The 25,251-nt window shown below is 39.1% G+C and overlaps 1 protein-coding gene across 9 annotated transcripts in view; it reads right to left on the minus strand.

The window, feature by feature from the left end:
• Window positions 1–6,977: 6,977 nt before the first annotated feature.
• Window positions 6,978–25,251, minus strand: part of svilb (supervillin b) — a 52,176-nt gene continuing 33,902 nt past the window's right edge. For 5 of the 9 annotated variants that reach the window (XM_008433945.2, XM_008433946.1, XM_008433942.1 and 2 more), the window contains 24 exons: window positions 24,571–24,703; window positions 23,104–23,157; window positions 21,724–21,801; window positions 20,691–20,838; window positions 20,231–20,326; window positions 19,693–19,773; window positions 19,389–19,566; window positions 18,768–18,946; window positions 18,317–18,472; window positions 17,353–17,489; window positions 16,270–16,417; window positions 16,028–16,173; window positions 15,157–15,332; window positions 14,671–14,818; window positions 13,984–14,263; window positions 12,993–13,144; window positions 12,813–12,918; window positions 12,389–12,596; window positions 12,143–12,276; window positions 11,729–11,884; window positions 11,333–11,476; window positions 11,049–11,170; window positions 10,571–10,726; window positions 6,978–7,701 (listed from right to left, as the gene is read on the minus strand). In XM_008433945.2, coding sequence (XP_008432167.1) covers window positions 7,615–7,701; window positions 10,571–10,726; window positions 11,049–11,170; window positions 11,333–11,476; window positions 11,729–11,884; window positions 12,143–12,276; window positions 12,389–12,596; window positions 12,813–12,918; window positions 12,993–13,144; window positions 13,984–14,263; window positions 14,671–14,818; window positions 15,157–15,332; window positions 16,028–16,173; window positions 16,270–16,417; window positions 17,353–17,489; window positions 18,317–18,472; window positions 18,768–18,946; window positions 19,389–19,566; window positions 19,693–19,773; window positions 20,231–20,326; window positions 20,691–20,838; window positions 21,724–21,801; window positions 23,104–23,157; window positions 24,571–24,703 — 3,403 coding nt within the window. In that variant the 3' untranslated portion in view covers window positions 6,978–7,614. Of the gene's footprint in view, window positions 7,702–10,268; window positions 10,291–10,570; window positions 10,727–11,048; window positions 11,171–11,332; window positions 11,477–11,728; window positions 11,885–12,142; window positions 12,277–12,388; window positions 12,597–12,812; window positions 12,919–12,992; window positions 13,145–13,983; window positions 14,264–14,670; window positions 14,819–15,156; window positions 15,333–16,027; window positions 16,174–16,269; window positions 16,418–17,352; window positions 17,490–18,316; window positions 18,473–18,767; window positions 18,947–19,388; window positions 19,567–19,692; window positions 19,774–20,230; window positions 20,327–20,690; window positions 20,839–21,723; window positions 21,802–23,103; window positions 23,158–24,570; window positions 24,704–25,251 lie in introns of all 9 variants that reach the window. The other 4 variants (XM_008433943.1, XM_008433941.1, XM_008433940.1 and 1 more) reach the window with 4 other exon arrangements.

A 25,251-nucleotide genomic window follows, 5' to 3' on the forward strand; every position in this document is an offset into this window, starting at 1 on the left:
TAAAACCCACCTGTTTAGAGTTGCTTATGGCTAAATTAGGATTAGAGTGTGGGTTTTGATGTCTTTGATGTTTTTAATGCTTTTATCTTTACTTTTTATTTCCTTATTCTCACTGTTTATGTTTTAATGAAGGTTTTAAGGTGTGAGTACCCTTGTTAGATGGAGTTCTAACTAAAACTCTGAGGTTTTAATGTTTTTATCTTTTTTTTATTATTTTTTAAAATTTGTTTTAATCTTTTAAAAAATCTTTTTCTCTTTCTCACTGTTTATTCCTGTTTTTATTTTAATTATGTAAAGCACTTTGAAATGCTTTGCTGCTGAAATGTGCTATACAAATAAAATTTGATTGATTGATTGATTTGATACATATACATTGTGATGATTCAAGTAATGTTCTGTCACAGGTTTGTCAGTGCATCAGCTGATCAGGAAAATCAACATAATTTTTCTAACTGTCTATTTGTACTTTTCTCTGCATCTTCAGCCAATCTGCAGCTGAGATTCTGGGAGGTTCAACACCAAAACCTGAAGCTTCAAACTGAGCCGTCAACTGAACCAAGACACCTTTCAAACAACTACAGTAGTTAACCTGCTCTGTTGGTAGACATTATGGGGTCTTCTCAATTTGTACAGGCTGGCATTGGTCTTCTTTGAATAAACATCTTTATGGTGTTTTCTTTTAATTGATTATAGTCAATATTTGAACATCCATGTAAGTTTTAAGACATTTCATTGTTAACTTTAGGTAGCTGTGAAGCCACCCATGTTAATCTGAACTTATTTTGTTAAATATTCCAACAGATTTGTTGCAATCTTAAATATTTAATCTGTCCTTTGTGTGCAGTGAGGTGAACATTAAAGTTAATTCAGGAAACACTTTTGTCATCTTCTTCTTTCTACAGTATAAATTGAATGATGCCTCTATTAAAATCATATATTTGTGACATCAAACTTTTCTTCCACTTTATGACAGTTTGACCACTGTCATAAAGCCAGTGGTCAAACTATGGCTAAATTATTGTAATGTACTTTCAACAAATGGAAACCAAAATGGTTTTCAAGTAAAGACACTATGAATATGCCTCATCTACCTCTACACAGGTAAAGTTTCCACTGTATGTAAGTAAATACATAAGATTGAATGACAATTGTACAGCAGGGCTTCAACTCCAGTTCATAAGGATCGGTGTCCTCCAGCCTTTAGATGTCTCTTCTTTAACACACCTGTGTCAAATCATGAGGTCAGAGGTCATTAGCATGACTCTGGAGAACTTGACTGTCCTAAGCAGCCATTTAATTCAGGTGTGTTGGACCAGGACGTATCTAAATGTTGCAAGACACCAGACATCGATGCCTGGATCTGAGGATCCTGTTAGAGCAGGGGTGTCAAACTCCAGTCCTGAAGGGCCGCTGTCCTGCAGTTTTTAGATGTGCCACAGCTACAAAACACCTGAATCAAATGGCTTAATTACCTCCTCAGTTCTCCAGAGCCTTGMTAATGACCTAATTATTCTATTCAGGTGTGGTGCAGCAGAGGCACATCTAAAAGTTGCAGGACACCGGCCCTCGAGGACTGGAGTTTGACACCCCTGTGTTAGAGGATCAGTGTGTTCCTGCAGCAGCTCCATCGGATCAGAAGGTAGATAAGATCTGAAAGATTCTGATGCTCCAGACAGTGAAATAACACCAGAACCAATCCATCAGTCAGCCGTTTTGCCCTGTGTAGAGAGAAATATAAAATGTAATTTATACACATAGAAACTCAATAAACTAGAATCGAAAGGCAATTTATTTCATTTAATTTTATTCACTTAGTGAATAAAGTAAAAGGCAAATCAGAATGTCTCACAAACTATGTATACAAATATCAGTCAGCAACATGACTTAGGAATCTGATTGGAACCTTTTGAGCAAAACAGATACTGTAAGAACCACACAGATATTTTTTATGGATTAAAGACTCAAACTGTGATGAGTGAGACAATAAAAATACACGGACTCAGCTTCCAACAGCTAACGTAGCATAGCTCACATAAACATTAGCTCCCGCTAACAGAAACATATGAGAAGGGCAGAGTATCAAAATACCAGACATATAAAACGTAATGTGAAATCATTTATAATTACTCCATGTCTCATTATAATCGGAGAGCAAAGCCTGCAGGTTTAGCTCCTACTTACTTCAGAGGACAAACCACCGGGACGCTCCTTCTTGCTTCTGGGTTTGCCTGGCTATTTTTTCGGCCAGCGAACCATTCCGCCACCCAGTGGTCGTTTTTCAGACCACTTAGTCTCCTGTACCGTTCAAAAACGCACAATATGTCTAGAAATAATTTTAGGATATTATAAGGAAGTACTGAGATATACCGTTTTCCAGCGAACTAACATATTTGCCACTTCGGCACAAGCACAGTGAGAAACGTTGAGGATAAAAACACTAGACTCCGAGCAAAACTCAGATGTCCCAGCTTTTGATAGCTTGTAAACGCACCATCTACACACAAATCTGGGAGCTTCCCCGAAGCGTGAAATGAGTCTCAAAAATAGTTGTGCACTCGTAGCCGGATTTGTGTGTAAATGCAGTTTTGTGTGTGTGTACGAAGTGATTTGTGTGTACTTTTTCAACATGTATAGGCGTAGGAGAAGGTTTATTTTATTTCTAAGTTTTACAAATCGAGTATTACACACACAGATATTTTTACACACGCACAAATCTTTTTACACACGCGCAAATCCTGTTACGCACGCACAAAACATTTACACACGCACAAATCATTTTACACACACAAATCTTTTTACACACAAATCTTTTTACACACGCACAGATATTTTCAGACTATTTTCACTTCATATTTATTAGGGTTGAAAAAGAAAAAGTTGCCAAGATTAGATTTAACAGAACTGTTTACGGTAGTTTCCGAATGGTAACTGTAACAGTAAAAGTGCTGATCCTTCGTGTCTGCTACTAGCATGTGCTAAATCAGTGGTCCAAACCTTTTTATTATCGCGGACCGGTCAAGACTGAGACATTTTTGCTCAGGGAGAAGGGGCATGGGGGAATAACAGTCAGATAAGGTTTATGGATTAGTTGTGCGGCAAAGCTAAATATGTATGAGGGCCGCACTGGAATAACTCGGGGAATTGTAAACTGTCCGACGCGTGCTTCAAATAAGTCCAGGCCGCTTCTTTGTTGTTACAATCATCWATTTATTCCACTTTGTCTTATTTCAAATCTTACACTGACTGACCAGGCCAAACCATCCAATAGTGCCAACAATAAACGGCATTAAACACGGTCAACAGAAATTATGACCACCCGGTGCACCCACTTCCTCAAACATAATAAACCAGCACGCCAGTATGGCTCCCAATTCTAACCTTCAGTGACAGCCACGCCCACCTCGACACACCCACCACCCAAGTGTCAAAGGCGTGTGCTCCCGTCACCTCAGGCGCGGAGCTGTAGCCCCCCCGATGCCCATTTTTGAGCGTTTTTTTTATCTTTGTGTCAGAAGGCCTGCTTGTGCCCCTCAACAATAATATTTGGCTTAATACAATAATTTAGCAAAAATAAACGAGTCTGGCTGCACTAGGACTAATAATGACTGAGGATTCTCAGTTTCTCTGCTATGTTGTTCAGACACCAGGCCCATGGAAAGGAGGATCTGTGCCCTCCAACTATCAAATTATGGGCAACAATAATATTTTTTTCAACATACACTTGTTTGTGAATAGAAAGGTCTGATGTTAAAGTTAGTAAAACCATTTATATTTATTTTTCATAGTTGTCTTGCAATAGCGGGGGCTAAAAAAAACCCATCCTCGCCCCTAAAACACAGAAATGCTTTGGCTGCAGAGAAAACTTTAATTCTATCAGGCTGCCCCAGTTCATGCAATTACTTCTCAATGATCGCAAAGTAAACATCAAGCCTGAAAATAAAAAAAAAACTTAAAACTTTAAAGGACTGAATCTTCTGTTTTTGTATTTTTATGTACTTTTTCTGTAGGATTTTTTTTGTTTTGTTTTTTTAATGTTATGTTTATGTTGCTAATACACTTTAATGTAATCTCTTCTCTTTTGAGTTGTAGTCTGTCTGTTGCCATGGCAACGGGGGTGCGCGTGACGTTAGGATGACAGGGTGGAAAAGGAAAATAATACAACTGTTTGTTTTTTTTAAGTTCTCCTGGGTTTCTGGATCCCTGGGCATCATTTGGTGCTATTCAAAGCAATCATAAAATAGAATGAAATATTTTATAAAGCACAGGAGCCAAAGTTTGTTCAATTTTAAACCATGTCTCTTACAGCAGCAATTAGGTAAATTAAATTATTGGCCATTATGAAAGAGAAATTCATTCAGTCCTCTGTTGCAGTCGTCCCCTACCCCCGGGCCGCAGACTGGTACTGTCCCTGGACCAATTGGTAGCGGGCGCACAATAAATAATTAAAAATTTCCTTTTAATGTATTATCTGAGTCTGAAGAATATTTTATTTTGAAAACCCTTTAACCGGATTCTCTCGGTTACGTCTTGCGTGCCAACATTGCAAGCAGCAAAATGAGCAGGATATTAAATTAACTGATTTTCTTATGTGACCGTATATTTCCGTCCACCAGAGGGAGTCTGAGGGTTTTCCTTGCTCAGACTGAGCTCTAATGGACGGACGTTTCTGAAGTTTCTCCAGTTGGAGTGACCTTTGACCCCCAGGAGTTACAGTGACCTGATGACCTCACCGTTACTTTCACCTGATGAGGTGTGTCCAACTCACCTCTAAATCTGATGGATCTTTGCTGGGCCGTTCTCCGTGACCTCAGCAGGTGATGGGTTTGGAGACGATCACAGAAATATCCGACTCTTCATGGAAACGAAAAGGAAGTAAAACTTAGACTGAGAAATGATCACACTGTTAACCCAGAATGAATACAAACAAACCTTATAAATTTAAATGTGTCTTTAAGGCCTGAAGGGTCCAGAGAAACTCTGGGTATTGATGTGGTGGATAGGCGTAACTCTGTCTGGATCACATGGTAGATCATTGTAGTGATTGTAGATCACCTGTTGCTCACCTGGTGACTTTAGTCAGTGGGTGATGGGGGAAGCCTAAGTTTTGCTGATCGCTTTAAGCTTGTATGTTTTTTCACTGTTGAAACCTGCGGATCGGTTTTAATGCAGCTTTGGACACTTATGTTCTGTCTTGGATATTGATATATGTGTAATACCTTCTTTCTTTTAATTTTCAATAAGTACTATTAGTCTGACAAACCTCATCAGGATGTATATTCTAGGCTATTGAGTAAGAATGCATTAAAGGTGTGCCGATCGATCGGCCACCGATCATAATCGGCCGATTTCCGTGAAAAAGTACATGATCGGTGATCGCCAATCACGGTCTCTTGTTGCCGATACGGATCACCTGCCTCTCATTTCGCAGCCTGCCTGTGCAGCTGCTCTCCTCTTTCCTTCACTCTGCGCAAACGCGCAGCAACAAATCCTAAGCGATGTGGAACTATAACGCACTGAGTGAATGGGGAAGTTTGTGTGTTGCGGCGGAAAATTACCTCGGGGTGAAGCAGGTCAAAATGCATCAACACGACGAATATAATATGGCATATAAACAATGTCATGACAGAGTTTGGCTACATCGAGGCTCACTGCAGTAAAAAAGACATAAGGAGGATCAGATAGCAGGTAAAGCAGCGCACAGCTACAAACACTCACCTGGATTATTAGCATGACGGTCAGAAAGCTAAACAAATAACCCGCAAAATAATTTAAGTCTTCGAGCTGCGATGTAAGACGCTGGTTCTGCTCTCGCTGTTGAACCGCTGCTACGCTACAGGTAGTAATATTTCACAGACGGAGCGCCGCTTCTGCTCCACCTGGTAGTGACTCTCACACCGAACCTCTGTTTAAAGCTGCAGCCTCTAACTTAAAAAAATACATTTTACATACATATTAAAACTTTCGCTGTCCTAACATGAGACAGATAATCTCTGAAAAAATAATCTATCTCCTCCCTGCTCTGCATAATTACTCTGCTCAGTCAGAAACAGTCAATCAGAACTAGCAGTAACCAGCTAGCCGCCATGCTATCAGGAAGTTTTTATTCAGTAACTCTGGATTGTTTATTGTAATGGAACCTGTATTTGCCTTTGAATGTTAAGTTTTATACTTTAATTTTTTGGCAATGTTGAGAGGTTTTATTTAGGCTCTTTGTATTATTTAGCCTCTTCAGAGCCTTCATATGTTATCAGTCTGTTAAAGATAGTATTACCGATAGCAGTACAATTTGCACAATGCCTGTTTTGTTTTGATTTTTTCTTGGAAAAAGTTATTAAAAAGTTTTTGTCTAAATTAAGGTGAATTCATGATTCCTTTTTCTACATAATGTAACCGGTAGTGCTTATGATTAAAAAAATAATAATAATGTGATCGGTATCGGTGATCGGAATCGGCAGGAAAAAACCTGATCGACACATCTCTAGAATGCATGGCATTCACATTTAAGTTTTGGCCTTATTAGCACATTAAAAAGCCTTCCTGGTAGCATCAGCTCTGCCTCCCCTCCCCAGCTGTTCCTCACAATGTGTCCCCACCAATTTGCAACACAAAGTTATGCAGTTGTTAGTATTGCTGCTCTTCCCCGAGTAAAACTTCTGGATACTCTACACACTGTGACTCCACTGAATAAAAAACAAGCTTGTTTGAAACCAAGACACATACCTGCAGTTTTTGTTAGTTTCATAAGTTTCACAGTTTGATCTTTAAAATGCTAAAATTTTCACATAACTTCATATTTTGGTCTGTCTGATGATGTAATTTTTACCTATTAAATAATTGATGTTTTGATCAGTTGGTACTTGATGATCTGATCTCAACTGTCATGAAAAAATTTAAGTTTGTAGCTGTAACAATTTAAAAAAGCTGAACTGGTAAATTCTGTGTTCATGCAGCACTTTGAAATAAACAATAACTTCTCATTCGGTTTGGACATCATTTTTAATTTAATCTACTATGTCTTATATCACAAAGAAAGTCTTTAAAAATGCAGACTAGAATTTCTGTATATAAACTGTACACAAAAAGCAAGGCACTGTGTTTTCTCTCTTTTCGTTTCAACTCTCCTCTGGCATTCAGCTCGGCCACAGCAGCAAAGTCGATCCGGAGTCATCTATGAGGCATGGCAGCTTTTGTTTTTCTCTGCAACACCTGATGTTCGTCTTTACAAGGGTACAAAGTCGCTTACACTCACATTTACAGCAGGAAACATTAGTCACACAAACATTATATACAGTCGCATCGCGTACACACAGCCACAGCATGGCACTCTGACAACAAGCGTCTAATGTTTTTCCTTCCTCAAGTGACAACTTCAGTGATGGGAAGAGCTTAAAGACCACAAATGAATCACAGCGAGGATTTTTTTTTTAACCTGCTCATAAACCACACAGATTTAATTCTGTTTAATACTGACACAGCTGAGGAGAAAAACACTCGTCTTCGGTTTAATCTTTCATGTAGGATTTTTGAAAATGATGTCTTCTGGTATTCTTGTCTCAGACTTCCAATCTTCCACTTGTTCTTGCCATCTTCAGTAGAAAAATAAAATAAAAGTGCTTAAAACAGTCCTTTGGCCTTCTTTAGGTTCACTTGCTTCCACCCTGGTAAACTTTCGTAGTCCTCTCTCTTCATTTCCAAGCCTTTCTGCAGATGGAGACAGAAAACAGTTGATCAGGACAACTTTCAATTCTGTTGTTAGTGGATCTATATGAATATCCTGCAGCAATGACTGAATAAACCCAGAATTACATTAATGCTGCTGTATGTAACTTTAATAGCACATATTTTTATAGATTTGCTAAAACCGTAACCATGTTGTGACAGTATGTCATGAGACTCCAGGAGTGTACCACTAAGTAATTTCTCACCAAACGTAAGCATCTGATTGGTTAAACTTCCCAATATGTCTACTTCAGGCCAATCATGTCGGCTACAGCAGTGTTAGTCCCGCCCACCAACTTTGATGGTTGACAGATAAAATTTATAATCTGCTGCAAAAGGGAACAAAAAATATACTTGTATATTTTTCTTAAAAAGTATTGTTTTAATTAATAATTATTAATTTAAACAATTAATGTATTCACTGATTTGTGGCCCTTTTGGCCCTCCATAGTAAAATGAGCTGTGCACTGTTTGCTTAAACAGATGAGGGAAATGTAGTGTTGCATCATGGTCTTAGAACTTTATCTTAATTTTGTGTTTTGAAATAATTTTTTGTGGGTTTCCTCGTTCCACTGCCAGGGTTGCAGATGTCCTTTGTCGCCCCCTCGTGGTGAAACTGATTCTAGCTCCACCACCTGTTTACATCAGTAAATACCCTTTCAGTGCTCATCAAGTTGAACAAATGGCTTTTAAATTTGTCCCAAAGAAACAAACAAATACACAGTAAGAGCGTATGTAAAGAGCCAGAGGAATAAAATAGAAAAGTTGCAAGAATAAACAGTTTATTTGCACTTGGGACAGTTTGTGTCTCACTAACCTGATAGGTGAGAATTTCAGGCTGCAGAAATGTTGGTCTGTTAAGAAAGGCTGCATTCCATTTAGAGTTCTGGTTTTGCACACGTTCCACCAAACAACCACATGCACAGATGCAGACATGGAATACAGCCCTTTTTAACAAATTGCTCTGATTTGTTTTATTTTATTTTTTACTTGTTTAGGTCAAAATATCTGGACTATCAGTTACCATTGAAGTATTACTTTACACCTCTACTTCTAAGACTAATTTACACACTGGAAAAGCAAAATCTTACCAAGTATTGTCTAGTTTCTAGTGTCACTACACTGGAAATAAAAAAAAAACAATAAATCTCACTAGTAACTTTTTAGCAAGAAAATAATCTGCCAGTGGAACTAGTACTTTTTCAAATCAATATTAAGGAATTGTTGACATAAAACAAGCTCCTATATCTTGATGAAAAGGTACCTATAAGTTTGTTTAGTCTTATTTCAAGTGTACTAAGATACTGGAACTAGAATCTAGACAAAAATACTAGGTAGGATTTTGTGTTTTTGCAGTACTGGTCAGAGCAAATAACCGTCTTTATCACCTTATGTGACATTTAAAAAGGAGTAGAAATAAGATTTTATTTACAATTCAATAGTTACATTAATAAAATAAATGTTTCATAAAGGTCTTGTACTTTTCTACCCACTGAAACCCTTTAAAACACAACAACCAACCAAGGCAACTGAGGACAAAATTAGAGTCAGATCTGAAATAATGATCCACAACAGACAGAAAGTGTCTGAAAGTTGTGATGTAAATATGAACGTTGCATTTCTTTGTTCCGTTTGTTTTGTTTGTTGGGAAGAAACTGGAGTGTTCGAATGCTGACACACTCAGCAGACGGACATCGCTCTGACAGGATATGGCATGCAATCATTCTGCTGGTTTTAGTGCCTCTGTTTTGTGCTCCACAAACAGAAAGTGAGTCAAACTGTGCAGCAAATGGTGAGTCACTGAGGTGTATTTTTACTCAGAGAGAGAGAAGAATGTCAGGTGGAAAGTGTTGTTTTTGTGTGTGTGAGACGAGAACAACAGGAGCGAAGCAGGAGTGTTGGATAGATGAGCTACAGCTGAACAAATAATTTAACATCAGATTAAACTCAGTCATAAAAGGAGGGAAAAAATAAATTATGTTGCGTTTTCATTTGGTTTGCCTTCAGTAGGTTTTGCACCAACTTTAATAACATATTTGAACATTTTATGTTAAAATAATATGTCTGTGTTCACTGAAGAGAAAACAGAACATTTTGTAATAATCTTGTATTAATGCTGACACAATTTTTCATTTATTAATCTCATACTGTCCCAGATAAAAGATTCTGGATTTTTTTCTTGAGATTTACATCCATGTTTCACAAATCATTAAACTGATGCTGAAGTGATTAAAGGGCTATTTCAAGTGTAAAACCTAGACTAAACCCAGATTATTATTCAAGTCTCCAGTTTGTGACTTGTAATACATTAAAATAGGATTGTCAATGCTTTTATCTGCAATCTAAACCACAACTAGTTTAAAAACCTTGTCTGAAAAACAGGAAACCATCATTTTAAATGTCTGCGAGCTTTCTGCAGAGCGTGACGTTTTTGTCCTCATGTGAAGAGGCAGGATGGATTTTATAAATCTACTGTGAAAGAGGAACAGAGTGCAGACATGCAGAAAGATAAAGTCCCCAGTCTGAAGAATCACAGGAGCTGCTCTTACCTGAATCCACCTACAAATTAGTCTGTGAAGTGAAAGATGAAGTCAGATGAATCAAAGGGTGTCCATGTTGACTTTGAAACATTTCTTGTTGAAATATACTGCTCAAAAAAATAAAGGGAACACTTAAACAACACAATATAACTCCAAGTAAATCAAACTTCTGTGAAATCAAACTGTCCACTTAGGAAGCAACGCTGATTGACCCGACGAGGGCCCCCGTTTTCAGTTCTGCTCCAGTGTTTAATTCACGTCTTATTAAATAAACCCGGAGGTAAATGTGGTATTTTTGTGTGCCAACACACCTCAAAGTCCGTGTCAGAGAGGTAGATCTCCAGGCGGAGCGGGTCGACTCCCTCTGGCAGCGGCCGGGCCTGCAGCTGAGCCAGAGGGTAAATGTTCTGACAGAGTCGGGCCAACACGTCCTCCACCAGGATGATCTGGTTGCACACCTCCGCCTCCTGTTGGCAACAACGGGAAAGAAGTCAGAGAAACAGCCAATAAAACGTGGAAAAAATAATTAATCCGCAGTTACTTTGATACTTTCAAATAAAATGGTCACCAATTCCTGTTAAATGGATCTATTATACAAAATTCACTTTCTGAATATTTTTATGCTTCCATTTGGGTCTCAACAGATCTATCCTAATCTGTTCAAGGAAGCATAATAGGTCACCTTTAAGTGTTTTCATGTAAAAGGAATAAAGTTAAAGGGGTATGAACACTTTAACACGGCACCGTAAAGAGTCTGGACATAAAAAATGTTTTTTTTTTTTGTCTTACTCTCTCTGTGATTTCAGCCACGTCCTCCCTGTGCTCCCAGCTGGGGAACATGTTAGTGAAAGTGAGCGGCTCCAGACCTGCGTGGATCAAATACGACTTCTGAGGCTTCTTCTCGTTCTTCTCTGCAGGGAAAAACATCCGAACAACCGCCATAAAGTTGACAGAAGAAAAAAATGTACTTTGACTGAAATCAATCAAATCAGAGAAGGAAAACACCACAGCATAATCGTCCTGCACAGATCACGCCTGCATGCAGTCGTAGGCCAAGGTTCCTTTCTGCTCACCTTTGCAGTACTGCAGAACGGTCTCCATCGCACACTTCCTGTCTGCGTCCCAGCGGATGCGGGCCGAGCCGGTGCTCTCGCTGTCCTGAGGCCACCAGCCCTGCCACAGGTAGACCTCGTGGAAGTTATCCACCAGAAACAGAGCTTTGCAGGAAAGACATAAATAGTTATGACAGAAAGTGAGGATTTGTAACATTCCTGTAACAAGTTCACTGCTTCTCAACTCATCAAAAAGAGAAATGAAATGGATTAAATCACAAAAGCTACTTTTAAAAATGCATAAATGATGAAAAAATAAACCAAAAGGTTTCAGAACTTAAAACAATTCTGATATGATACTCTAATGTTCAGATGAAGTAAAATAAAGGATTCCTGCAGGCCGTGCTCTGGTCTCACCAGGCTGCGGAGCGTTGTACAGGTCTTCCTGCAGGAACGGCAGCGAGCTGACCAGCTCAGGAGCTCTGGACGGATGGAAGAACTCGGACGCTACAAAGTCTCCAGATGTGCTGCTCAGCTGGAAGAGCCGTGGAGTGAAGTTGAATTTACCCGGATCTGACGACAAAAAAGATTTTAGACCATTCAGTAGATCATTCGGCGTCCCGCGGCTCGGGTTCTAGCGGGCGGTGCTGACTCTGGACACGCGCCGGGTCCTTCCTGCGGATCTCCCCAGCTGCGGTGCCCGTCCAGGTCCCAGATACATTTTTTTTAAATGAAAATTTTATCTTTTTTTACCTGCATGAGTCACATCAGCAGTCAAACTGCACAAACTGTCAATATTTAATTTATCTAAAACATTAAACTCCTGCCTACCTTGGAGCATGCAGTCATAAGCCTTCCTGTCTTTCCTCCCCAGCGCCTCCCAGAATCCCGGAGGCTCCACTCCTTCGTCGCAGTCATGGATGGTCACTTTGCAGCTGCTGTGAAGGCCTGCTTCCAGAGGACACCTGGCAAAAAGAAAAATATGAATTGGATTTAACAAAAGGTTGTGGATTTTTACTGAGTGAACTCCAAAACTATTCAAAAGGCATTAAAAAACAAAGAAGAAGTTCTCCTTACTGTTCCTTGATTTTAAGCGCAGCTGTGTTTCCAACGCTGCGAGTGTGCAGCTGAGACTTGCATCCATGCCACAGGTAGATGAGGGCTTTATTAATGTTGAGCAGGATCATGGAGGCTCTGGAGCGCAGACTGCTGCAGTGACACACCACCTCCAGCAGGTGGCCCTCCACCGGCACCTCACCCCGCACACAGTACAGACGCCACTCGCCTGGATAGAAATTTGACATAATCAGAGGTCAGTGGAGTTCTCAAAAATTATACTCAAATAAGTGTAGCTGTACTTCAACATATTTTTACTCAAGTAAGAGTAAAAAAGTATTTAATAAAATACAGAGTAAGCGATCAAAACATCAATCCTTTTGCATTTAAAACTTACGTCAACAAATGTATGAATAAAATATACAGACGCCAAACAAAAGCTTACTCTGAGTGTTCTCCTCCTCCTCCTCCCTCTTGCCAGCATGGATGATCATCCCTCCATTGAAGCACTGCAGGAAACATGGCGGCTCCTTTCCCTGCTGCACCTGGACCTGAAATACACAGGAGTTAAACTCAGATTAGATTTGGAACAAACACAGAGCCCATTTCAACCCTACGGCTCTACCTGAGCTCCTCTCTCCTCGCCCAGCTCCACCGTCATCAGCGCCGATGTTCCCTTCTCGCTGACCGTCGAGTTCCTGCCCTGCCAGAAGAAGTAGCAGCATTTCTCCTTCCCTGGCCCGCTGCTCCTCGCTTCGGGGTTCTGCCTTCGACCCACTGGGACACATTTGAAAAAAATGTAAACAATACTTGCTGATTTAAAGCTACAAAAAGTAACGTTTATTGAAAATATATCAGTTTTTTTGTTCAGTATCTAATGCAAATATCAGTACACTTAAAGTAAGGCAAAACTGACTTACAAGTAACTTTTTAGCAAAATACAGGAGCTTGTTTTAAGTCAATAGTTCCTAAATATTGATAAATAAGTACTAGTTCTGCTGGCATACTATTTCATTACTTCGTCATATCTTGTTATAAGTGAAATAATAGTATTAAATATTTATTGACTTAAAACAAGCTCCTACATCTTACAAGTTAATTTTATTTCATCTGTACACAAGAAACTTGACCAAAAATACTCGGTAACATTTTGTGTTTTTGCAATGCAGAAACAACCAATCAGAGCCAGGAGGAGGGTCTTAATGCTGTCAATCAAGCTCATGTACACACTGCGCACAAACTCCCCTTTGCTCTCTGATCCCCCCACACAGAGCCTGCTATGAAATTTCAGGCAAACAAATGTTTTTTCTGTACCAGTAACTTGTTTCTCTGCCACTAGTACATTAGCAGAACGTACACGAGATTGACTGACAGCACCAAGACCCTCCTCCTGGCTCTGATTGGTTGTTTTTGACTAGATACTGTACATTTTTTCAGGTGGCAATAGTAGCACTGTTAGAGGAGCTTGATTTTTTCCACAGATTATCTGTCTCATGGAAAACTGTCAGGACATGGTGAAAGTTTGAACAAATATGTGAAAAACAGATTTATTACAAAAGTTACATACTAGAGCTTTAAGAATAATTCGCAGTGTTGCTTTAACTGCAGAGACAGACCTGAGGTGCTAACCATGAACTTCCACTTGACCACATAGGCGTCCCCTTCATGGAACTGGCCGATGCTCTGCCGCGGCAGACGACTGTAGTCAAACTCCAGGATGTGCCAAACGTCCACAGAGGCAGTGCTGATCTCCTGGAGCCTCATGAGGTCCTCCGACTCCACGGGGCCGTAGCCCCGGCCCACGTTCACCCCGTCCAGAATGGTGCTGATGGGCGTCTGGAGGAGAGGCAGCATCAGGGACGTGTCGTAAGGTCGACACTCATGTCCAGGAGCCTCCTGAGAGGAAGAAAACAAGGAGAAATTACTTAACAATTCAGACGCTATCAAGAAGAAAACTGGTGTTTTCTAAAGTGTCTAGGTCAGAGGTCAGCAATAATGCAAACTTCACACTTTTAAAGCACTTGGAATGTAACTTTTAATGTAACCTTGCTTTAAAAGTGTCATTATTTATCAAATGGGACTTTATGACCACACTCATAAACATTCATGAAAACTCCTTCATGTTCATGACAAATCCCTTCATTCCTTCAAACAAAGTATCGCCTGCTTTTTAGCTGGACTGAGGGGAAAATTGTTCATTTTATTATAAACGTTAAGTCTTTAATTCTTGTGTGACTGTTTTTGGAAACATCTGCTTAGAGAAAAACGGCACAGTTAAGACAACAGAAAAAAACGTAGCGAACCTTCTGCTCGGTTACAAACTCAACTCCTTCTTTCAGCGTTGGCGACTTCACTTCTGTCCAGTCCGTGAACTTTTCTTTGAACAAGATGGTTTCATTGTGCTCAGTGAGTCTGCCAAAGATGGCCCAGTCAGGACGGCCCTGGCCCTTCCTGTGGACCAAAAACACAGCAGACATGAAAAACTTTAATCGCACACTGACCTCAGACAAAAAACAACAACAAACTACAAAAACAAGCAGCTGTGAAAGGGCTCCAAGCCCTCCTTATAAAGTCCAGTCTGAGTGGAACCTGTGCTGTAAAACCTGCAACTTTTTTCAGATATAACATTTTTGTTATACGATTAATCATCAGAATAATCAATTAGCTGCCACCCTAATTTGTAGTGTAAGTTTCATACTGAAGCTTATGAAAAAAGCATAAGGAGCACACAAGGTTCCTAGCTTATCTGCATGTTAGACATGTTGCAGCTCTAATTAGCACCCGCTAACCTGGGGATGAGCGTGTTGCAGCCTCCGGGATCGAGAGGGTTGATGTCGCAGCAGGTGTAGTCAAACGTCCCGTTCCACAGGTGCTTGGCGAGCTGAAAGGCCACCTTCCTCTGTGGTAGGGTCACTTCTTTTCCGTGCCACACATACACCTCGCTGCCAAAGTCAAACACCAACACCTGCAGCGCACAGAGCGAACACAAAGCCCTCCAGTAAACTAACCCTCTGCAGCTGCCGTGTGGTTTAATAACAGCAATGTAACCTGAAAGCAAACATTCACATGATCGTCTGCTGTTTACACTCTACTACACACATACGTCATGTAATTAAATCTCCTTGAAAAACATTTTGCACGCAGAAAGTTCAATCCAGCAATCTACTAAAACTCAGAAGCGTCCCAAAAAAAACATAGATATAAATTATTTCAACCATGATTCATTCATGATCTGTAGTTAGGACACAACAGACTTAGAAATCCTTGTAAACGTTTTTATATTTAGTTACCAGTTTGAATTTTGTTCTAAAAGAGATGCAAGAAGAATTGACCTCAAATTCACATCTGTGACTTTTATATCTGAAGAATGTAAAAATGCATGTTAAAGCCATTAGTTTTATGTTGGAAAATATTTTTTTATTTTCCAACATTTTCTTTTTTTTCCCCGTTCTTATCCAGACCTGGATTTTATCACAAATCACTTCCACACTTTGTAAAATTGCACCTTGCTCTTATACCTTTCTTAGAGGCAGCTCTGCAGACTAAAACAGCAGAAATGTACCTTTAGTGTCTCACATGCCGTCATTAAAAAAAATATATATATACATATATATATTTGTCTTGTTATAAGACAAGAGAAATGTTAAATCATCAATTCACCTCCTTGGGTGCGAGCAGGCAGGTGTGAGGAATCTTCCCCCACTCCTCATCATCGGGAACCAGTTTGTCGTCCACCAGTCTGAAGATGCAGTTGGTTTCCACAATGCCACTCTCAAAGCGCTCATCCTCCTCTGGTGGACCTGCCGCTGTGGGACAGTTAGAGATAAAAACAAAATACAAATGAGTAATCAAGTGATTTAAAAAGAAACATTTGGTATTAATGCTTCTGTCTGAAGTCTTACATTTATAAGACATCTGTCCTCCCAGGACTGTCCAGAACTGCTGCGCATCAGAACCCTGTGCGTTAACACCTTCCTCGATGGTTTGCACCTGACTCGCCCTGCAGCCCATGTCCTTATGAGTCTGGATGAACGTGGCTAAGTCTGTTGCCTACGCACAGACACAAACAAACCCCCAAAAAAACGTCAGAAGATGATGTGAGAAAGTCTTTCTGAACTTAAAAACAAACCAGATAAATACGAAAAGATGTGGGTGACTGTAGCTAAACATAATGTGGTGAAAATGCCGTTGATCACCAGGAAAAACACAAATGAAAGTGTTCATAAGAGGGAATGAATAAAGTGGATCTACGTTCATCAGCTGATGCTCAGCTCTGATGTTTTTTCCCCATGGCCGTTCTGATTAGTAATTAAACCCGACTGCAATCACATTTCTGTGTGAACTGTTTACGACTCCAAAGCGACCCGTAGAACAACAACGTTGACACCACAGAGCAGCGCACTGCTTACGAAAGTAACAATGGAAACCGCTGTTTATTGATCAGTTTTAAAGTTTATACAGCAAGAAGAACCAACAGGGTCGTCACAAAATCATAACACAAAGGAAGCCAGTAAAAAAGAAAGCACAACTAATAGCAACAACTTCTTCTGGAGCATTGACTGCAACTTCTGCAGGGATGTCTGCTTGGATGCTTAGTCAGAACCAAGAATGGTGGGGTTGTGATGCGAGACATCTTTCATAATCATAATTTTCAGCCATTGTTTACGTCCAGATTAACCACATCTGCCCTTTTGGTGCAGAATTATGATGCATGTCTCACATCAATGACCTAACAGCTGAATAAAATGCGACATGACTGTTCAGACTGCAGATGCTTTGAAAACAATGGGACATGTTGTCGAATCAGCAAAGACTGGATTTTTTGGGGTTAAACGATCGGGTCACATTTGTTTACTGTTAGAACGCAATCAAAGTGTCAATGTGAAGAATGGAATGAAGATGAGGGGCACTGATTAATAATTTTTGTCTAAATATGAGAATTGCAGCAGTACTTCCAACCAACAAAGCAGAGCAACAATACTCACTTTAGCTTTTTCAATCACATTTGAGAACTCTCCTATCCAGACAAAGCAGTGCTCCGGTGTGACAAGCACAAAACTGTCCCCACTGTTCAACGACGAGGCTCTGGGCTCCACTAATCTGGTCTGAACATGGCGACGACCTACAGACGACACAATCGACATTATCAATACATTTTTACACTTACAAAATGAATCCTGGAGTAATTTTAATCTCCTGATGTTCAAATATTGGGTTTTTTTTTGCAATAGTACATGTAATGGATTTAAAGTGCAGCAGATAGAGATGAAAGTTATAGTTAATGAGTTCATCTAAAGTTGATTGATCTTATCGATCCACTGATTAATTGATGCAAACGTTTTCTTGTGTAGCGAAAGGGCTGACCATGTTTTAAATAAAGTGCAAACGTTTTTCATAATATGCTGAATAAAGAAAAAACATTACATTTTAACACTTTGCATCAGAAGTATTAAATACACAGAATAAACTGAAAATGTTGGTTTTCTCACATGATTAATCTGCATGAAGTTCACTAACTCACGACAGCCCTCAAAAATCGTTTTTTTTCTGTCGTCACATCCTCGCTTTAGTAGCAAATCAGTAATTTCTAGTTGAGAAGCTGACCCCGCTTCGTCATGCAGCGCGGCTGAAGGTGAAACGAAAGATTTATATTTCAAAACAGAACCGCATAAAATGCATTTTGCGTCCCACTCCGGACTCAGTTTGGATCTTTTCCCCCTTTCCGTTCTGTTACGGCCGCCATCTTTAATTCTGCGCCAAAAGGCTTCGCTTAAGGATGACCAGGGGCGCCCTCTGCTGGATGGCGGTCAAACTGCAACACTAATGCAGGTCTAAGTGGATTTCAATAGTTCATAGATTGGAACTAGTTTTAGTCTAAAAAACTATTAATCGTCAGTTTTCTTAGTCCTCAGTAGCACAAAATGTTTTGCAGGTAACCAGAGCTTTTACCTTTAACCTGGATCAGCATGAGGTTCTTGAACGGCACTGCGCTGTTGTTGGAGGTCTGTTCTGAGATGTTGACGTTACGCAGACTCACACTGCTGAAGTTTTCTTTGCTGGCAAGACCTGCCAGAGCGGCCTCGGAGTAATCTGAGTTTTTATTTACTGAAGGAATGGAAAAAAAGTGCTTTATTAAAATTAAAATCTACAAAGTGGTTCAATAAATTTAACAAGATCCCAAGTGTAAACACTACTTTGAAAATGAGTCAGAGGTGTTTTTGTACTAATTTATGGTGTTTAAAAAAAGGCCTAGCTGTGTAAGCTTTCAAAATGCCTCACATATCCCACTGGGATTTTTTTTTTTTTTTTTTTTACCTCAAACAGCAAACACAGTGAGTCATTTCTAACTCTTTCTTCTTCCTAAACTCACAGATATACCATAAGGTGCTGCAATCCTTACACTCACTCTTCTCAGCCTTCATCCTCTTGCTCTCCAGCTGTGCCACATTCAGTCTCTCCTCTGTGTATTCGTGCCGTATGTCCTCTCTAGCTGCCAGCATTTTAAGAGGATTTCTTGAAGCCTGAACGTTCCTGGATGGTCGGACAGATCGCTTATGCTGCACCATGGCTGAGGCCAGCCTGCGTAGGAGGGAAAACAGCCACAGAACATGATGGAAAAGACAAAATGAGAATTAAAACACAAAATCTGACCAATGTTTTTATCTAGTTTCCAGAGAAAATATCTTTGCACGCTTGAAATAAGACAAAACTAACTTGGAAGTAACTTTTGAGCAAGATTTACGAGCTTGTTTTAAGTCAATAATTCCTCAATATTGTTCGAAAAACTTTATAGTTCCACTTGCAGATTATTTTACTTATAAAATGGGGAAAATCTCTTGTTATAGGTGAAATAATCTGCTAGTGGAACCAGTACTTTTTCAATAATATTAAGAAATCATTCATTCTACTTAGTTTTGTGCAAAAATGTTTGTGTTTTTGCAATGAGATTGTTATTTTAATAAACATATTTTAAGACAGTCGTCTGTACTGGAATGAAAAGAAGTTTATTGTGTTTTCATACGTTGGACCGTGAGAACCAAAGATGCTGTCAAAGTCTTCGCTGATCTCGATCCTTGTGGGCATGCGAGGAAATTCTGCAACGCGTTTGTAGAACTTGGAGAAAATCTCATCGTCCAGCTTCATCACCTCCTTCACCGCCTTCTCCGTCACTGTAATGGTGGTTTCCTGCAAACCTGCCACTGATGAAGACAGTCAACATTAGGACTTAATGTACATAATAGAAAACACACCTATAATGGATAGTAAATAAAAAGAAGAGATTCGCCATCATAAATACTGTATTAAGCTTGCGTTTAGCTGCATACCTTTGCTATTAATTCGTCCCAAAAAGCTCTCCAGCTTGTCCAGCTTCTTATCTGACTCCATTTCTGGCCTGGCCTCAATTTCTGAAAATAAAATAATTATATTCTGACACAGCAGCAACCTCAATGGAAGTGGATTGGTATCTTTTTAGCCTTTTCACAACTGAGACCTTGTAAAGCTAAAAGTGTTTATGTCTAAAACCAGTCTTATCTGGTTTTATACTTTAGCATATATTTTTATTTAATTTTCCTGCTGGTTGTTGTTTCTATGTTTTTTGGTTTCAGTGTTTGCTCAGCTCTGATTGTTTTGTGGTTTTTAACTTTATTTTTTCACAGAATATTTAGCTTGAAAGATTTCAGAAGGTAGTCCAGTAGTCTTGTTTGTATATTTTTGCATAACAAGATTGATTTAGCTTTTATCCAGCCGCTTGTTGGCTCTGTATCAGATTTAACATTCTAAAAGGACAGAAATAAGGAGTCATATTTAGATTTTCAGGACACTGAGGATGAAATAGTAGTAATGAATCAGGACTTTTCTCACCCTCCTGTGGTTTGTTGACAGCTGGAGTGCTGCTCTTGAGTTTGGTGGAAACTGGTGACAGAATGGGACTGATAACTGAGGAGGAGGCTGCCAGGCCTGTGGACACAGAGAAAATCACAACATCAGATTACATAACTGCTGAAAGACCGTGAAGAAGAGCGATTTGTTAATTGTGATTTGTTTTGACAGTCAGTCATGTTTTGTTAGCAGATCTTGTTACTTTATGCTTTGATGCTTATGCAACATCTTTGTTTTAAACAAATTTAAAGAATTCAGATTCAAACACCTAAAATTAAATGTCTCCTGCCAAAGTAACTCTTATAAAATCAGGAAAAAAAACCAAATGGTAACTTTAAAAATCCATCTACATAGATATATATGTATTTTTAAGTTTTTAAATCTGTTGTTTATTCTGTCAAAAATTATTTTCCTCTCCAGAGCAGCAGAGTTTTGCACTGACCTTTCTTGACCATTCGCGCAGCAACTGTGTACTGAGTGGAGTCGTTGGCGGCTCCTTTGCCTTTTGTCTTCCAGGCATCCTCACGCGTTGAAATCATCTGTTTCCTCTCTTCGATGGTCATCTGGGCCTCGGTTTCTTCCCCACCCTTCTGCACAGAGATGAGATTGAAAACAAGGAAGCTCATTAGGTTGAAGTGCCTCAGCTTGTACAGAATGGAATAAACTCTGGATGCAGGAGATGTTCCTCGTTTTCAGCTCATTTCCAGTCATCCTGATGAAATCAGCACATAAATCAAATCCATGGAGTGGATAAAATCCTCTATTTACCACTGCTTATAAGATACAACCCTAAAGTGTTACATCATGTTCCAAATAACTTCACTGTAACATCATGTCAGAGCTTCTACTTCCTCCCAACCAATTATTCATGAAGTGACAGCATCAACTCAAGCAGAAACGCAAAGATTAGATCAATCCAAGCATGCAAGGTGCATGATTATCCAGTCCTCTCCATTCTTTCAGAAACAACACTGCCTGCTATTCATGCTGCCGTTACGAACACTGCAAAAAACACAACTTGCCAAGTATTTTTGTTCTACTTTCTGGTGCAAACATCTTAGCACACTTGAAGTAACTAAACTAACTTGAAAGTAACTTTTTAGCAAGAAAAGAGCTTGTTTTAAGTCAATAACTGGTTAATATTAATGCAAAAGTTCTACTTCCACTAGTAGATTTTTCCCCTTAAAACATTTTCCAGTTTTGTAATTGAAATAAACTGCCAGTGCAGGTAGTACAGTTTTTAATCAATATTAAGGATTTACTGGCTTAAAACGAGCTCCAATATCTTGCGGAAAAGTTACTTTGAAGTTAGTTTTATCTAATTTCAAGTGTGCTAAGACATTTGCACTAAAAACTAAACAAATTCCTGTGTTTTTGCAGTGAATCCGTCTCACCAAGGCAAAGAAAATCTTTTGTTTCTCAAGCAAAGAAAGACAGGAGCCCACTTCATGCCATCCATAAGCACTAGTCCTTACCTGACCATGATGGTCAATATATTGGCACTTTTGGCCAAGAGAAATAGTAGGAGAAAAGGTTGAGGAGAAGACAGGCTCCTGAGGATGGAGAGATGGATTGAAAAGTGAAAAAAGGAGAAAATGTAAAAACATCCAAAAGTAATAAGGATGGAAGAAGATGAAGGTTGGATTTAAAAGAGAAAAAGAGAAAGTCAGAAACTAAGAACATGATGCAAAAAGTATAAACTGGAGGTTAGTTTACTTTACTCCAACTGGTAAACTGATATTAGTACTTAGAAAAACATACAATCCGATGACAAAATAAATTGTTTAGCTATTTTAAATAATGTGTTCCTTAAAAAGAGATGTTTTAATGATGGAAACATCGCTGGTATCAACGATATGTCTGCACCCCTGAAAAGTCCCTGAAAGGTGGCAACTTATTAGTTTTAACAGTCACTTTCTGTTATGACATGATTCCCAGTTTTAGCTCTTTGTCTTTTCTCTAACAAGCACATTTGTTGTAGGATTTTACACATTTAGAGTTTGCTTCTTTAAAAAAAAAAAAGAAGAAAAAAGACAAACAATTTCACTGTGACTGTCTGAGTGTGAATCTAGTTTTTTTATTTGAATAATATTTGGGTGGTAAATATTAATGACCAACCGTACTGGAACTCTGGGTTGCTAGGTGACAGGCGAGGCATTTCCGGCGGTTGCTAGGTAACAGCAAAGTGTGACTCAACTGACGTTTTTGAAACATCTTATTTTCAAAACTCCAAAAAGCTTAACTTATTGCAAAAAAACCACCTGGCTGTTTTTTACAAACTTCTGTTGTTTTTGGAACCAGTAGAGACCCAAATGAAAGCACAAAGATGACATAAGTCCTCTTTAAAGTTTACATGAAAAAAGATTGATGCATTTAAACGGTGTGAATATTTTCATGCTGCACAGAATGATGCTGCCAACACCATGCGTAACAGTTGTTAGACCAGAATAGGATCGAAATATCCTTTATTGTTGTTCAGTGGGTAAATCCAGGTGTACCAACAGCAAAGTCGCAGGAAAATGAACGGAAACAAGAAACAAAAGATGGTGAGTCTGTGGTGTTCTTAAAGCCTCACTCTGTCTCTTCTCATCGTGGTCAAACAGATAGTTTTCATTTCTTCAAAAGACATTTGGTGTACCCATGTGGGCGGCTGCTAATTTCAGCCAAGCTGGAAGGTGTCGAATTTTGGAGAAGGGGTTTCTGTCTTTGCTGTTCACACTCCATTTTCTATTTGTATTTGTTCACCATTAGCAGTAGATTTAGCCAGCCACACAAACACAATGTGATTGGACGGCACAGTTACTGCTCCAAGCTGATTGGCTTAGAACTGGTGTGCTGTTGGCAGCGAGTCTTACCCAAAGCTGTTCAGAGCCAGACACTGCAGACTGGTCCTGAGCGACGCCTTCCTCCTGAAAGGGTTAAAACAGAGAAACAACTCAGCTGATGGAAACAAGGTGGGGGGAAAAGGGGCAGCAGTTGTTGGTAAAGAGTTTGCAACTCAGACAGGAGGAGGGGGATTGCCGTGAAAGGCTGAAACAGGACGCTTCTTCCAACAGAATACTAATAGTGAAGCGGGTGAGAAGCGGAAAAGAGGCTCTTTAGAAAGCCTCTATGGTCTGATATTGTTGAAATACTCCAAACCAGTCTGGAAATAGTTTTCTTTGCCCTACTGGTTTGTAAAAATGTGCTTAATCACCAAATGTGCAAAAGAAAAATCATTTAGGAAAAGAAAAAAGGTTGAAAAAGTCACCATAAAAGGAAAAATGTGTGAAATAAAATCTAAAGTTACAATAGAGTTATAATTAAGAAAGGTGAACAGTAAAAAAAAGACCTTTAAAATAAAAAGAGAAATATTAATTATTTCTCTGAACCTTTATTAGATTTATTTCATTTATAACAAAACAATCAGAGCAAGAAATGCAGAACATTTTTTCAATACTTTGTAGAAAATTTATTAAAAAAACATATATCCATACAGATCTGTTACAAGTATCCCGAAACAAAGCATTCTTGTTTGCAGACATGCAGAAACAAAATTAATGGGGCGCTTGACTCTACACCAGCATGTGATTTATCAAAGTTCTGGACAGAATAATTTATCCAAAAGCTTCAATAACTTATTCATTTTGAGTTTTGATTAATTATTTGAACCATTATTTTGCTGAGGAAGGAGGATTTTATAATAAACAATGCAGTTATGTATCCATAGCCATATTTGGGGATTTTTTTCTCTAATCAACAAAGGATTAAAGGTACACATTCACGCTTAAAGACTCATCCAGCTCTGATATTTGTCCAAGTTGCACCTCAGCCATATGTTTTTTAGAGCCGTTAATGAGATTACGAAATAGTTCTGACAGGATGTGTCTACTCTGCACTTTTAAGTGTAGTTCGCACATTTTAATAGGATTTAAGTGAGGCTTTGGTCATTCTCAGTGTCAACCTGCTTTATCTGTCAGTTTTGATGAGCGTTTCTGATCGCTGTACTGTTTGAAAGCTGATTTGGTACCAAGGCTCGACCAGCTAGCGCTTGATTTGCGGCAAAAAGTGTGGAGATAGTCCTAAATTTGGGTAAAGCACCAGTGCAAATGTGACATAAACAACCTAAAACATGATGCAAACTCCATGATTAACAGTAGTTGCAATATTTCAGCTTAGGATAGGTCTATGGGCAATACAAGACATGTTCATTTATGTCTGAATTTTGCATATAACTCAGTTGTTCTAGCCTAAAGCAAGGCGAGAACACAAATCCAAACAAAGTAAAGTAACTGTGATTGTAGTTATTATTAAGCAAACATCTATAATGGTTATGGCCAAACCTTCTTCTGGTTGGTCTCCATCTCCCATTCCTGTTGCTGCTGTTGCTCTGCTGATGCTGCTTTTGCCACTTCCTGTTTCTTGTTGATCCTGTTCTTCCAGTCTTCCTCACCGCTCTTCTTCAGGAGCGCCACCCTAACAATAAACAAAAGATAAGAAGGTTTATACATGTATTTAAGGAATTAATGTTTGTTAATTCTTTTTCCCAAGCAACCAATAATAGGACTGAACAGTCCCATTATTCCGCTGCAATAAAACATTAGTTTATCTTTAGGCGTTTTACAAATTTACCAGAAGCTCCCATAAAGCATCAGAGGTGCTGAAAAGAAATTATTTTTCAAAAGTAACAAACATTTTATTGGTTTCTCAGCTAACAAATCTGGCCTGTATAAAAGGTGTGTGTGTGAGCAGAGCTAATAACGGATGGCTGAAGGGTAAAAGAAAGTGTGTCATTATTATTGCTGCTGCTGCATGAAAAGGCCAGAAATGAGGGCAATCTGAGAAATCTGCTAAAACTCAGAGGGGACGGTCCATCTGCACAGACCTCTGCTGGCTGCCAAGAAAAAGATTATAATAATGCTACAAAAAGATTCTTCAGTGATTTGAAAGAGGTAGAAACTTTACTGTGTAAGAAAACATGTTTAAAACTGTTAAACTCTGAGAAACTAGCAATTTTCTCACCT

This window comes from Poecilia reticulata, linkage group LG17 (genome assembly GCF_000633615.1).
Source record: "Poecilia reticulata strain Guanapo linkage group LG17, Guppy_female_1.0+MT, whole genome shotgun sequence".
In the NCBI taxonomy this organism is placed as follows: Eukaryota; Metazoa; Chordata; class Actinopteri; order Cyprinodontiformes; family Poeciliidae; genus Poecilia; species Poecilia reticulata.